The sequence below is a fragment of the Eurytemora carolleeae genome, unplaced genomic scaffold (assembly GCF_000591075.1).
Source record: "Eurytemora carolleeae unplaced genomic scaffold, Eaff_2.0 scaffold17, whole genome shotgun sequence".
Classification (NCBI taxonomy): Eukaryota; Metazoa; Arthropoda; class Copepoda; order Calanoida; family Temoridae; genus Eurytemora; species Eurytemora carolleeae.
The window spans coordinates 506588-521795 of NW_019396047.1; the positions used below are offsets into that span (position 1 = coordinate 506588).

The 15208-nt window shown below is 34.3% G+C and overlaps 3 protein-coding genes across 14 annotated transcripts in view; 1 reads left to right on the plus strand and 2 right to left on the minus strand.

The window, feature by feature from the left end:
* Nucleotides 1-39: 39 nt before the first annotated feature.
* On the minus strand, nucleotides 40-7351 carry LOC111703016 (lysine--tRNA ligase). Its single transcript, XM_023474858.1, has 10 exons — nucleotides 5912-7351; nucleotides 5196-5335; nucleotides 4888-4946; nucleotides 4374-4422; nucleotides 3089-3253; nucleotides 2257-2398; nucleotides 1827-1947; nucleotides 1547-1692; nucleotides 1066-1348; nucleotides 40-249 (listed from the first exon to the last, which is right to left on the minus strand). The coding sequence occupies exons 1-10, from the start codon at nucleotides 6166-6168 to the stop codon at nucleotides 70-72; spliced, it is 1542 nt and encodes a 513-aa protein (XP_023330626.1). The 5' UTR covers nucleotides 6169-7351; the 3' UTR covers nucleotides 40-69.
* A 107-nt stretch (nucleotides 7352-7458) lies between these two features.
* LOC111703006 (G2/M phase-specific E3 ubiquitin-protein ligase) lies at nucleotides 7459-12903 on the minus strand. Its single transcript, XM_023474847.1, has 8 exons — nucleotides 12714-12903; nucleotides 11936-12261; nucleotides 11144-11241; nucleotides 10710-10815; nucleotides 9491-9649; nucleotides 8788-9003; nucleotides 8163-8488; nucleotides 7459-7969 (listed from the first exon to the last, which is right to left on the minus strand). Exons 1-8 carry the CDS (start codon nucleotides 12844-12846, stop codon nucleotides 7744-7746), a joined length of 1590 nt encoding a protein of 529 aa, XP_023330615.1. The 5' UTR covers nucleotides 12847-12903; the 3' UTR covers nucleotides 7459-7743.
* A 1854-nt stretch (nucleotides 12904-14757) lies between these two features.
* Nucleotides 14758-15208, plus strand: part of LOC111702754 (non-canonical poly(A) RNA polymerase PAPD5) — an 18994-nt gene continuing 18543 nt past the window's right edge. For 11 of the 12 annotated variants that reach the window (XR_002765479.1, XR_002765485.1, XR_002765490.1 and 8 more), the window contains exon 1: nucleotides 14758-14864. The gene's annotated coding sequence lies outside the window, so the exon portion shown is untranslated. The remainder of the gene's footprint in view (nucleotides 14865-15208) is intronic. The other variant, XM_023474563.1, reaches the window with a different exon arrangement.

The window sequence follows — 15208 nt, forward strand, 5'->3', positions numbered from 1 at the left end:
TAATGAAAAGGATCAATAAATAAGATTTAATAAATTAGATAGCTAAAATGTTTAATAAAAAGAATAGGATTATTGAATAGGTTTAATGAGAGGAAATGTGATAGTTTCTCTAATATTAGTTGTATTAGTTAGAAGAGCTGTGAGTCTATCTAGTCCACACCCCCAGCCTGCTGTAGGAGGAAGACCGTACTCCAGCGCGGTACAGAACCCTTCATCAGGGAGCATACTCTCAGGGTCGGACATACCACTCTTACAACAGATCAGGATTAGAATTATTAGAAGGTAACCCATCATGCAATTAAAAAGTGGTCGACGCTCCTTGCCACCGCAGTGTATCCATGGGCATAACGGCCTCATTTGCTCTAGGAAAAATACTAACCCAGACGGTCAGTCCCAGACGTACAGATTTATTACTAAATCTCTTTTATTGAATAACAGGTTATCAATATCGATTGATTAGAATTTGTTAAGAACTTTAAAAATCTAATCTCAACTCTACCAACAAGGTTTAAAATCTAGGAAAAAAGATCAAAAATTTCCAACTCTGATCTTTGATGCTCAATAAATACGTTGTTTAAAAGTTGAAACAGATTTTGCTACTTGAGCTATATCAAAGGGAGTGTAAGCGTGAATACAAATGACTCGATCCATGCAAAGATGTCAATGCCTGATTCACAACGGTACCCTTAAAAACTCTGTCTGATCAAGTATGAATTAGATATTAATGTTTATAATTTTTAAAAAATTATTATTTTCTATTATGGTTTCTCAACAGTGTCTTGCGCATTTCTACATCAAGAAATTATATCAAATTATCTAAATTAAACACATTTAAACTTCGAAAAAGACTATTTCTTCCCCATTATTGATTAGATTAAGGGTTCAAGGGTACCGTTGTGAATTGGTCATTGTCATCTTTGCATGCATGATCATTTAAAATTACTCTTCCAGTCCCTTTAAGTGTCTAATATCGGCCTATTTAAAATTCAAATAAAATTGTAAACCATAATTAGAATATCCCAGGAAATCAACATTCAAGTGAAAATTGTTAAAATTGTTAAATACCTGTGTTAATAAGGTTTTCCTTTGTATCTCAGGATCATTTAACTCCGTATACGCATTACATAGCTCCATCCCACCAGCATACAGTTCAAACCTCTCCGCTATATCAGGGTTCCCAGGAGAAGGTTTGGATAGGGGGGACATTATCATGGGATGATTGATGAGAAAAGTTGGTTGGACTAGGTTGGGTTCAAGTAGAGCTGATGCCAGTTTATCCAGTAGTCTTGGAACCGTTAGTGGAGCAGAAACTGGGATTTCTTTACGTGTACAAATATCCAGTAGAAACCTTAACAATTACTGAAATTTGAATATTACTAATTACCATATTATAGTAATAAGAAATAGTCCGTTTTGAAGAAAACATAATGAATCTGCTTCATGGCTTTTAAAGAAATAATTGGCACTTTATGAGATTTAAAAATTGGTACATTGATCTAGATACATTTGGGGCTGGCCATAAGGTAGGTTAATGATATTATCTTACTTGAATGAGTCTTGATGATGTAGATCTGCAGGTTCTGGTAGTTTAGTATCTAGAGCTGACTCTAGAGCTTGAAGGAACTCTAGCCTGGAGTAAGGTTTAATAAAATCAAGCTCTATGGAACCGTGCCGGGGTTGGAAATTGTGAGCCTAGAATAAAAGTAGATTTAGAATTATTGTATAATCATTTCACATAAAAATAAGTTAATAGTTATGGTTTCTTATGGCTTGACAACAGTGTATTCCAACTAGGAAGATTTCCACTATAATATCTTTATCCTAACCTGACAAAGCTCGGAGAAAAGTGCCTGTGTTAACTGCATGAGATCTGTATAGTCGGCGTAGGCCATATAAAACTCACAGCTGGTAAATTCAGGATTATGACTAGCGTCAATACCCTCGTTCCTAAATATAATAGAACTTTAAAGGTGGAGTTGCAAATATTATCAAGAAAATGGGTTTAGTCATGAATCTATCAGTACTATCTTTGTTCCTATCAATAACCGTCTTACATGTATCCGAAGACCAAACTAGCGCGAATAAATCAAATATAGGCAACTATAAACTATCTAAGATAAGAAACCATACTCCTGCACCCGCCCCTAGCTGTTGAGTGCAGGTGGGGTATTTAACATGTTCTTGAACTACTTCCTTCGCATCTTTTAAACCTTCAGGGCCAATAGTTTTAAGTTCTGGTATTTAAGTGAAACTAACCTAAAAAGTTTTCCTATTTCGAAAACCCTATCAAAGCCCGCAATGATGAGCTGTTTGAGGTACAGCTCCGGAGCAATCCTCATGAACAAGTCCAACTTCATCTCCTTGTGGTAGGTCAAGAAGGGAGTTGCTGACGCACCACCTGCAATGAAATATCAAATAACTCTCATCAAACAATAAAAATCAATCAATCAACCAACCAACCAACCAACCAACCAACCAACCAACATACTAACCAACCAAGCAACCAAGCAACCAACCAACATACTAACCAACCAACCAACCAACCAACCAACATACTAACTAACTAACCAACCAACATACTAACCAACCAACCAATCAACCAACCAACCAACCAACATACAAACCAACCAACCAACCAACATACCAACCAACCAACCAACCAACCAACCAACCAACCAACCAACCAACCAACCAACCATGTTCTAGAAAAAATTTAAAAGCACAAATGAGTATTTAGGATAAATTATGAATATAGACATACATATAGGAACATAGAAGATGTACATTGTAAAATGGGGATATCTTATATTTTTTTCAAGGGTAAAATTAAGAGATAATTTCAAATAAATATGAACTTCTAGAAAACTATTATAAACATGTACAGTTTGTACACTGTAAAGAAAAGGAAAATATTTATTCTTTTCTTTCATGCTTCAAATTTCAATATTTTTTTTTAACAAAATGCAGAAAAAAAAATCAAAATAAATGCTTAATCTATGGCTATTTTTATCAGTCTCGTAGTTTTTCGTTAATTCTCGTTTTTTCTCAACTTGATAAAGCTTTTTTCACGATAATATAAATAACTAACCGACAGCATTTCCTAAAATAGGAGTTTCAACCTCCATAAACTCTCTCTCCTCCAGGAAATGTCGTATGAACTTGATGATGTTTGATCTTGAAACCAGGGTTCTACGGAGCTCCGGGTTGGTTAGAATATCTCGATACCGTTTACTCAATCTTTTGGTAGGATTCTCTTAGGATACATACATCGTTAAGGACAGAGAATGTTATAATATTGTATCTTAGCTTGGGAGGCTTTGCCTGGAGTATCCCTTCAAAGTTAACTTAGAATTTTTAAACTAGGCTTAGAACATTCCCGTGGTTCTAACGAGTACCCTAATTAAAATTTGAGGCAAATCGGTCAAGGAGTTAAAGGGAGTGACCGGCTATGTAAGATAGTTGAACTGAGTACGCAGTGTTGTGGACAACTTCTTTCGGATTCATTTGAGACATATTAAACTTTTTAAAGATCTGTAAATCCGGAGTTTGAGCGCAAACTCGACGTTCAAAACTCCTACAATAAACTACAGACGTTATGTATAGGAACATGTTGAGAAAATAAAAATCAATCTTATCATCGAAAATAAGTAATCTTGTTCAATTATTAGTTTCTATTTTCTCATTATTCTGGTTCCTCATTATTCACAAAGATCTTCGCCGATTTTCTAGAATTATTATTGAAAAGACGAAGAATTTGAAGAAATCTGCCAATAAATTCAAAAAAGATAAGAAATTCAATATAATAATAAAAACGAAATAATCGATTTTAGCATCGATTTTTTGACAAATTTCTTCTGAGAAATATGTTCCTAGCCATCTAATTAGATTACTTTATAATTTCTACTTTATTTTTCGTTGTCGTTGTTTAATAATTTAAAAAAACTAATTCTGAAAACGTATCCACCCCCAAAGTAGGAGTTTTGAACGTCTAATTTGAGCTCAAACTCAGGATTTACAGATCTTTAAAAAGTTTATTATGTCTCAAATGAATCCGAAAGAAGTTTTCCACAACACTGCATACTCAGTTCAACTACCTTACATAGCCGGTCACTCCCTTTAATGAGTTATGATCGGGAATCCAAACAAATAGACAGAGATATTGGATTAAAAATTTAAGTATCTTAAAGTTAAGAAAAAAATCTCACTTGTAAGAGACGAAATATAAATTGTAAATCTAAAATGTAAAAAACCAGTTGCTCCCAAAACTCTTATGATCTCTCAATGGGCAATCAAGTATTAGCTTTGTTGTCTATGATATCGTCAAAAGTTAACAGATATTAAAAATACAATAATAAAAACGTATGAATCCGAACCTATAGGACTGCTGGGCAGAACGTGTAAACACGGAGCCAGGAGAGTCACCTAGAAAATACTTGTAAAAGTAAGAAATGTTAGGTGATATGTAAAAGCCCCCTCCCCCCGGTTTGGGAGACATACAGGGTTACCTACAAAGGATGAGACTTCTTTATATTTACGATTCACTGCAACCTTAAACTTTTTTCTTTCTTTACCAAACCACTAAATAAGAAATTAAAATATTATAGGTTTAGCCTAGGGATCATCATATTGTATGAGTTTCAGATCGTCTTTACGCTCTCATCTTTTGCAGGTATCCCTGTATATAGTTGTGTGTTTGAAAATCACATAGTACAAGAGGAATCAAAAATGAAATAGTTACTAAATTATTTCGCCACTAAATAAAGATATTTTTTGCGAATTCAAAAATATGTATATTGTATAAACTACACTTCATATTATTATTATTATTATTTTTATTACTATAAATTGGCTGATAATAAAAAAGTACCGAGAGAAGTGTTAACTTACATGGTTTGAATTTAATGATAATTCTCCAGATTTGGTTCTACAAGGACTCCCTTGAACTCCTAGGAGAGATAAAATATTAAACTCATGAATTAATGAGAATATTTTACTTTTTAATATAAAATAAGAAAATGGTGGATTTAACTGTAAGAAATAAAAATATTGAAGAATATTTGAAAAATGAGTAATTACAAATAAATGATAATGGTTCATGCCATTCTGTTAAAATAAGTTTTAACAATTTTATATCAATCTTTTCTAAAAAAAAGTGATAAAAACAAATAAATGAAGTTTAATATTTCTCTCCTGGCCTACTCTATCTCCCCTCTTCATCCACCTGGTGTTTAACTCGAACTCCTCCTGGTTTAAGAAACTGTTACTGTGCAGTTTTATCTGGATCTTCTTACCGTCACTCAACATATCAACAAACTTTAATTTTCTGCCGGAATCCCTGATATAAAAAAATATAAATTTTTTAATTATTTAAGAACTTTTGTTTTAATTTCAACCCGGTCAACAATTTATCTGAGCCCGCGATCTAAAAACTTCGGCTCGATCCGTAACCCAACTTTAAGACCCAATCTTCAACGGTTCAACCCAACTCTGACGACAGCTTGGGTCACGTGATTGGCAGCTGCAAGATCTTTGACTAGACTTAAGGAGTTAGGCCCAATGAGAATAAAACCGACCTTGGTTGGTTTAGTGGAGAATAAGGCTCGATGTTGAGTCTTGTTCTCATAAAACTCGGAATGCCCAAATTCCTACCATGAAAATCCACCAATATTAAACCGTTTTTTTGAGCTGAACTATTAGGAAAATGAGATACAGTTTGAATCGAAAAGATCAAGCCGTAAATAAGGCCCAACGACAGCTTATACCCGAGCCGTATTTTCTCGAGTTTTTAAGTCGCGGACTCAGGTTAAAGGAATCGTATTTTTTTAATTAAAAAGTTCACAGATAACTCTAATTCTTTATGGAGCAAACAACCACAAGTCACTTAAAATTACAAAAAAATTTATATTCTTACCTAATATTTGTAACAATTCCGGCAATTTTGTAAGATTTATCAACGGTTTGTCCTTTCTCCATCTTTTCATATCTATCTAGTATACTGCGTACACTGCTGTCTATCTTGTATCCACTCGGATACATTTCAACTCCGGACCTTTTAAACCCTTCTACCCGGAGACGTTTAAAGTTCTCCGGGTTCTCTATTTCACTGAAGCGTCGGATGGACAGATTTAGACTGGATCGTAAACAGTCCCGTCCGAATTTCGTCCACATTTTTCTGAAGAAAAAACTTAATTAAAATGTTCTTTGTACACATGAAGTAACAATATCTGTTTTAAAACTGATACATATCTCAACTTACATATTTTCAGGGTTAAATATACTTTTTTCATTTACGGTTTATAAAAATGACACAGGGTTCATTGTAAAACAATCTTTATCGTTAAAGGGTGTAGTCTGCAAAGAGGGATTGATGAAATGATAACGTAGTATAGAAGAACAAAATATTAGAAATCATTTAAGACCACTGATGTGTTTATAGGAGCGAAAACTTGAAATTGTCCAACGTTTTTGTACCAACTGGAAAAATTATACAAAACAATCAGTAAAATAAGACATTGTTGCTTTAAGTAATTGAGTACTTGTCATGGAAACAAGAAATTATACCAGTGCTAAGGATCCATTAAATTTTGATGCGGATCCGGATCCAGGTCATCTATTTTTTTTTTTTTTACTTACTTCTGTACAACATCTAGAGTTCAGGTCATGTTTGATAATCTCTCTTATTTTCAATAGTTCAGTTTTGAGTTTTAAAACAAAAGATTTTTATCGCAAGATCCAGGAAGCCAAAATATTGTGGATCCAAAGCACTGAATTATATATATTCTTTTAGATGCGCCCAAAAAGTTCGTCGAGAAGCATTTTTGTTTCTTTTAGAAATCAAAGAAATAATCATAATTTTGTTAATGACTAAATCAACGCGAACGCTTCTTCCCCACGAAAAAATTGAATAAACCAGCTGCTCGTTCTCCGCAATCCTTAAATCCTAGAGACGCATACTTGGTCCAAAATGAGCAATATCCGATTTCTGCACTACCCCGATTTACAACCACCTCCCCCCCATGTCGGTCACTCTTCACTCCCTTTAAAGAAAGGCTATTAGGCATATCAGAACACTCATTTCCATAGTTTGATTCCTAAGTAATGAACCTCTTTAAAATGGACTTCAAAATTACCTTGCTCAAAACCAACATTTCTATAATAAGTTCACACATTTCATAAATTTTTCTCTCAAATTAAACTAAAAATATGTACAATGTAAAATAGAGACAGTTTAGTACAGTACAGTACAGTACAGTACAGTACAACTAGCGGACGAAGAGGTAGAACAGGTTCTTGTCCTCAACAGGATTAAAAGATAAAAAAAATTACAATGTTTACATGTTGGTTTGTTCAAACCAATATGCAATACAGGCGTTATTAATTTTCATTAAGTGCTCTGATGTAGAAAAACAGACGTCAGTATGGTGTTAAAAAGGGATTCCAAACAAATATGAAATCGCATCACAATATTCTATTTATTTCAAGCATATCATGCAGTTGTTAACCTTTTCTTAAAATCATACTATTTGAAACTCCCAGTAGCTAAAAAAAACACATTTCACGTGATTTCACTGATCCCGAAAAATAGAGTTTCTAAGAAAAATAGAAATACTTTTTTCTATGGTTTTCATTAGGATTCGGCGGGGTAGAAGGCATTGTATGGATTCATTTAACTTGAGAGGGATAGAAAGATCAGTGTTACATCACATGAAAAGCAGTTGCTTCCATTAACTCCTTCCTCCTTGACTAGTGCTTCCTATTGAGAAAGTAATCTGTCATTTTACGCTGAGGTCCTGGGTCCCCGGAGACATAACGAAACATCGGAGTTTGTTTACTCTGGAAACCGTCCTTGCAGGAGGAGATACAGTTCACTTTACCGAACCCTTCTCCGGTCCTGAACCCGTTTACGGACACCTGGCTCGGCACAGAAGTTATACTTCCCTCGGAATCCACAGTTTCAGAAAGTCTGGTTCTAAAATATAATTTAGGAGTTACAAAATTTAATCATTGGCGGGGGGGGGGGGGCCGGGGGGGGGGGGGGACAAGGGAAAACTAGGGGCCACAGGGGGTATTTAGGCCCCCTAAAATGCTAAACCCTGAACAAAAATCTATATATGGACATGGACAAGTAATAGATTATTTTTCTAAATTTTTAAAAAAAATACCGTATTATATCTTCCAGACTGTAATCGAACAGTTCTTTGATATTCTTTGATTTTCCAACTTCTATAATCTTGGTTGAACGTTTGGTTCCGTTCTCTCCGGGTAGTTTGAAAGGTTTAGTAGCGCCATTAGTCGTCTTGTCTACCACACTGATACTGACAACTTGTTGAGCAGGGCGAGGATGAGGTTGGGAGGAGACGGAAGGACTAGCGAAAATCTCTAGAGGCTGCTGAGGATAGGAAGGTTGAAAGGAGGAAGTTGATTGAGGTTCTTGAACTGGTTTGAACACCGGTGTTATGGTTAACTGCAGATTTTTCTTTTCCTCATCCTAATTGAAAAGTAAATTGTTAAAAAGGAAAAAAATAATGTGGCATGTATTCAAGAAGTAAGTACATTTTGGGCAAGCAATACTTATATTACAAGTTTAATGTCAGAATTACAACAGAGTAAAATGCGAGAAGCATTTTATAAATATTTGTGTATTTTTTTTTATAATTTCTATATATATAGTTTACGCAGTTTTGTACCGCTTTAGTTTCAATAAAAGTTTGAAAGAGAGAGAGAACATTACAATTGACCCCAAAGAAGTAAATGGTTGAGCACGAGACGAATATTTCTTGGTCTTACCGAACTCCAAGCTAGGGGTTCCTCCAAGGACTGTAAATGCGGCAATGTTGCAAGTAGGGCCTCGAAAAGACGGTTTGGGTTGTGAACAGTGCTCGGAGTTTTATCCTTCTCTGCATCCCTACTCCACAGTTTATCCGTGTGCTCTATAAACTTAGGTTTATCTTCCTTCAAAACCTTCCTGCAAATGTAACAATCCCAAACAGCATCAGGAAAATCCTAAAATTTGAAATTATAATTTAATAAATTAAATTAAAAAGATCAATGTTGCACATTAATACTGCCTGACTGACAAGAAGGGATAGTTCTTTGGGTGTATACTGTCCCAATTTGCCTGATAAAGCCCGTCGTGTTTACTATACATTGTACACTTGCTCTAGCATCCTAAAGGTTAGTTCGTTACTTAAAAAGTTAAAATGAACCGAAGCTTCCAGTGATTAATTTAACACCTTATTTTCCTGAGAAAATAGAATGAAAAGATTAAATTTAATTTTTATGTAAAGTCTATTTTTGAATGTAAAGAAATGAGTCTTTGTCACAAACTCATATTTTCTAATCCCTATTTCTATGTCGTAGACTATAGATTATTTCAAATTCTTTTGTTAAATCACATAATCTTAGTTTGAAATGTTTACATCATCAGATTTGCAAAGTTATAGGGATTATAAATTTGAGTTTATGGCAAGGTCTCAGTTTTCTAAATTACCTCTAATCCTCCACATTTAGCATGTATTCCCTTGGATCCGCAGGATTTACAGAGTAGAATATCCCAGAGACCATGCTCCTTGTGATAGGTTCTACCCTCGGGTTGAGAACAGAAACAGATCTTTGCGTGACAGATTTTAACGGAATTCTCATCAATATCCTACAATTTGTAGAATTAGTGATAGTAAGGATAAAAAGAAACCGTCAGATTGTTGTTGTGGGACTGACAGATAAATGTGTCAGGATTTGTTTTTAAGACTATTTGATCGTTTAAACCAGTGCTCAGGATCCGAATCCGGATGATTTTGGCTTCCTGGATCCGGATCCGCAAAACTATGCAGATCCACGGATCCGGATCCAAGTGTAAAAAATCAACCAAAAACTGAAAAAAAAACTTTTTCACTCCTAAAACCCAAATCTGAACTTATGAAAAAAAAGAGAGATTATAAAAATTTCCTGATTTCTGAATGGTTCATCAAGTTTTAGGATAAAAATAAGCGAAAAAAAAATAAAACAAAAATGTTGAAAATTATTATTTGTTAAAAAAAATTCAGTAAATCTTAAACAAATGACCTGGATCCGGATCCGGATTTGGATCCGGATCCGGATTTGGATCCGGATCCATTTTTTTCCAGTCAGATCCAGGATCGGGATCCGGATCCGCATCAAAATTAAATGGATCCTTAGCACTGGTTTAAACAGTAAAAAGTCGTCAATTCCACTTCATTTTTTATGATATTTTACTCAAGCCAACATGAACATGTGGGAGATAAACAACCTCTCTCATTTCTATTTACAAAATTCCAAGTAACTTAAATCACTTAAAACTTCATTTCATGTTGATGCGGAAACAGATGCTGGATGCAAAACAAATGGATCAGGATTCAGATACGGATTTCAGAAATGTTTCTTTTCATGTTTGCTATGTTTTTCATTGCCATTGAGTGTTCAAAGAATATCGTTATGATCGTGTATTTTGAGAGCAAAAAGATATATTTTTTAATATTTTGCCCCGTGGATCTGATCCCGTAGATCTGGTCCCGCAGATCCTCATCTAAATCCACAATGATGCAAATAAGGTGGATAGTCCTGGGAAAATATTTATCTCTGAAATTTACCTTTCAATCAATCAATCAACCAATCAGAGTTTTAGGGATGTTTCTTCCCATACATAAAACTGAAGATAAAATTACTAAATCAAGAATGAGCTATGGCCTTACCTGAAAGTTAGTCCCGTTCTCCCAGCTTGCATCCTGCTCAGGTAAATATACTCCCATCCTCTTCATCTCAACACAGAACTCATCCTTGTTATTACAGGTCGGACACCTGAACAATATATATATATATATATATATATTATCTGCCATCCTTTTCAACACAGAACTCATCCGCATAACTTAACATGTTAACATCATTATACATGATCTGATAGCTTGAAAAATGTCATGAGTTAGGGTAAACGGGATTTTTTTTTATTAATAACAGTTGATAAAAACTATTCTATTGTATTAGAATTAGATTTAATCAAATTGGTTCAAATCTATTTCCTCTCATTGACAATTTCCTCTCATTGACAATTTCCGCCCCAAATCCATCAATTTTCCCTTTTTTAACTTTAAAAAGAAAAGAAATTTGTATAAAATTCACAAGGTACCTAAAAACATAAGAACCAGCACTGTAAGCATGCCCTTGTATACAAGTTCTGTGCAGGAATTCTTCACAACATGGACTCCAGATAGTTTTCATGGTGGCCTAAACAAAGTAAATTATAACTACTTTACAGGGAAGTTCAGGGAATTTTACTTTACCAAAGGTTCCCAAGACCAATTTTGTCTACAAAACATCCAGAGCGCAGCGATCGAAGAAACCCGTGGTTAAATAAAAAATTTTTGAAATGAAAATGCGCAAATTTTTTCCTGAAAACTTCACAGAGCGGGTGGTTATTTCAAAAACTGTCCTAAAGGACGCCTAGTAACTTAACCTCCCTCTGTTGGGAGAATCATAGGTCGGTAATGTTGGTCAAAAGGCGGTGAACACTTTATAGGATCTATCAAAGCCTTAAGGAACCTTTTTTAAAAATGATAACCCATTAAACCCGTTTGGCAATTGCGGGCGGAACCTTTAATAAAAGTTTACGTGACGATATGTTATGATCAATTACTAATGGAATAATTTTCCCGCAAACCTTTTCAGCTTGTCCTTTCAAGTTCTGTGTAGCATCTAGGGTGTAGAATTATTTGATAACTAGTTAGGAAAGGTTCCGCCTTTAATTTTAAAGGTTCTGTATGACTTTTAACGAACAAAATGAATCCGCATAAAAGTTTGAAACTCAACTATAAAGTACAACACGGAGTGAAGTATGGATAGTTTTCATGGTAACTTATACAATACACGGAGTAGTAAGAACTGTTCCATATCTTGAAAAAAAATTTAAATAAAAAAATACCTTTCTTAAAATCTTCTCTTGGCATATACTACAAATATTATCTTTCTTGTCTGATTTCTTCCCTCCCGTCCTAGAAACCTTCTGTACAGGCCTATGCTCCTTACAGAAGGATTTAAACTGATCAAAGTACTGCTGAAGAGAATCATTATTACTTCCACAGGGTAGATGATAACTTTTCTTACACTTGGGCTCTGCGCACCCCACTGTAGCACCCTTCTTCTTGCAGTGGACGCATTTCAAGCGCGCACCGCGCTTTATCTCCTTACGGATATCAGACGCCAGAAAACCTTTGATCCCATCATTTTCTTTTCCTTTCTGTCCCAAACCTAACAGAAAAAGATGGTCAGTAACTTAGTTAGGGGTTTTGGTAGAATTATTCAACTCAAATAAAGATATGTTATGTTCCAGCTGATTTATAAAATCCTATCGATATAATAAAGCTCTTCGCTTATTTCTATGTTCGCTGTAGGTGTTCAAATAACTGAACCAAATTTGCTGAATTTTTTAAAGGGACCCTATGGGTAACGGGTGGGGGTGACAAAGGCTAAAATCATACGGCATTTTTTTAATTGCACGGGGAAAATCATGATTTATTACCAAGTGCGGGTATACGCGAAAGTAAATATGAGTAACCTGGTCAATGCCGGGCAATTCAACTAGTATCTGATAAAAAAAAAGATTGGGAGGGCCTTATTTAGTATTTTTCTAACATCAACATTTTCAAAACAAATAAAAAGCAAAAGCAAAAGTTAAAATTTAGGCAGATTATAACGAATACCTGAACTGAAAAGAAGGCAGAAGAAATGAGCTTGAATATCATTGGTTTCAAATAATTGATCTTTCTCCAACCCTGAGACAAGGTTGCAGATACGACACACTGGATCTTCCACGAACTCCTCCAGATTATCCATCTCGGCTCACATGGACGGATTAATCGGCTCAACACATTTCTCTCTTAAATTATTTTCACAGATATAAAAATATGAATGTTTGAGACAAGTTTAACCGACTTAAAATTCGGATTTGATGATGCGCCAACCCTCAGAGTAAAGAATATAGGAGTTAGTTCCACATTTTTTGAAAATATATTTCAAGGGTTAACCTTCTTCAGCTATATTGATGTAAAAACCAACAAAATCAATAACAATATATGTTAAAAAATCACAAGAAATTAAACAACACAAATTTTAAAATAGAAACTAATATGAGTTGTCAAATGAAAAAAAGGGAAAAGAATTCAGATTATGAAATATTAATAGATTCATAACACTCTGTTCAAATGTACGTATGAGTAAAAAGAGGGGGGCGATCTAATTAACGAACTTTTAGGGAAAGTTGGGGGGGGGGGGGCTTGCCGCTTGACGCCCCCCTCTAATTTGACTTTTCATAAATTGACATTTAAAAGTTTTATGTAAATCTTTTTTTTTTAAAGCATGGGGTACAGCGCGGATAAAAGTCCGGTATGTGTAAAAAAAATCTAATTTAGCCTAAATCTGCAGATCTAAAAACTATATTTTTGTAAAGCCTTTGAAAAATGGATGTAGAAACATGTGTCACACTTTGATATTTGATTATAAAAAAATATTTTTTACATTTTTTGGCGTTTTTTTCAACCCTCCCAAGCACCAAAATTTGAAAGTTTTCGGTCTAATTTTTTTTTCAATGAACTGGCCTTGAAGAAATTGGGATTTAATGGCATTTCAACCCTTTACCTATTCTCTAAGGTCTTTTTCAAGGGGGGTGGGGGGGCGGGGCCTATACATAGACTCAGACCTTCCAGCCTTTATAGGGGCCGTTAAAGGCTACCAGTCAGAGAAAAGCTTGACCAAATAATTTCTTCTAAGGGGAAAAGAATAAAAGTCTTTATATGAACAGTGCAGTGCATGGATAACGTTAATCCATAAAAAGTAAGAATAAAAAAATCCAGATTTATAGTTCGATATTAAATTACGCTCGGTTATATCAAGCTGCAATTGTGGGACCAAAACTGTTGGAATACATTTTATAAATTAAAATCGACTTTACGATATTAACTTAATTTAATAACAAACAAGTTTTCTCTAACTCCAAAAAGACTTTAAAGCGTCATAGGAATTGTTGCTCAATTGTGTCCTCCAGATTGTTCCAAACTGACAACACGCGCAAAACACTCAAATTGCCGCGGTAAAACTCGTTACGCAAATTTACGATTCAAATTCCAACCTCACAAAAATTTATTTAAACATTTTTTACCAGAAATTCAATGAAATAATCTAAAAATGTCAATGATGAAATTATTTTAAATTTCATGAATTAAATTAATTTTAAAGACTGGTCATACGAAGACGACATTATCAACCTTGAAAAAATCAATTAACCGAATTTTCATTTTAGTAAATGGGACAAACTTCATAAACTACAGACACACGTATTTCCCCACACTTTAAGAGTGTCATACACAATTCTTTGCCAGATCTTTATCTCAGTTTAAACATATAAACAGAGATATCTTTTTTTTCTTTCTTAAAAATTTGCATTTCGCGAATTAAGAAAAAAGCGGATATTAACTTTTAAGTAGCATTATAATGTCAAATGACAACATCATTATAATTTCAAACATCACGAGATAGCATTTCTTTTTGGGGGTAACTCGCGACATTTTTAATGCTCAATATTCCAGAAAGCATCAAAATAATGATTGCCTTAAACATTTTTTTATTTTTAAAGATTATTTCTAAGACGACATTTATAATAAACTTTTTTTTTGCAAGGTGAATTAAAACGGATATGTCGTCTTTCGTTCTGACGGACTTTTCCAAGTTCAAATTATTAAATAATCTGCGCATGCGTTTTAATTCAGTAATGGCTGACATCTCGTGTGGAAAGGACAGCAGCTGTGAATAGTGTAAAACTTATTTTTGAATTTACGACGTAAAAAGTGATTGACAAGGTATTTTAACATTTTCTTCATTTAAGTGAATAAATTTTGATTGTGATACTATAATTCTAGCAAAATGAAACTCAAATAAAATCAATAAAACCGTTTTTAATTGAATTCTATGTTGCAAGTGAGCCTCGCTCTGGTCTTTAGGGTAACTCAAATCAGTATGGAAATAATACCACTGTAACACATGTGGCAGTTTTATTCGCTAAACATTTGCTGTGAATTACATTAAATGTAATAGATTAATTTTACCAATCAATACCTGTTTTAAAAAGCCTACATTGTTGTTAAGATCCACTTGATATCTTGGTTTTTACCGAAAGAACGGGTTTTGGACCCCCCCCCCCCCC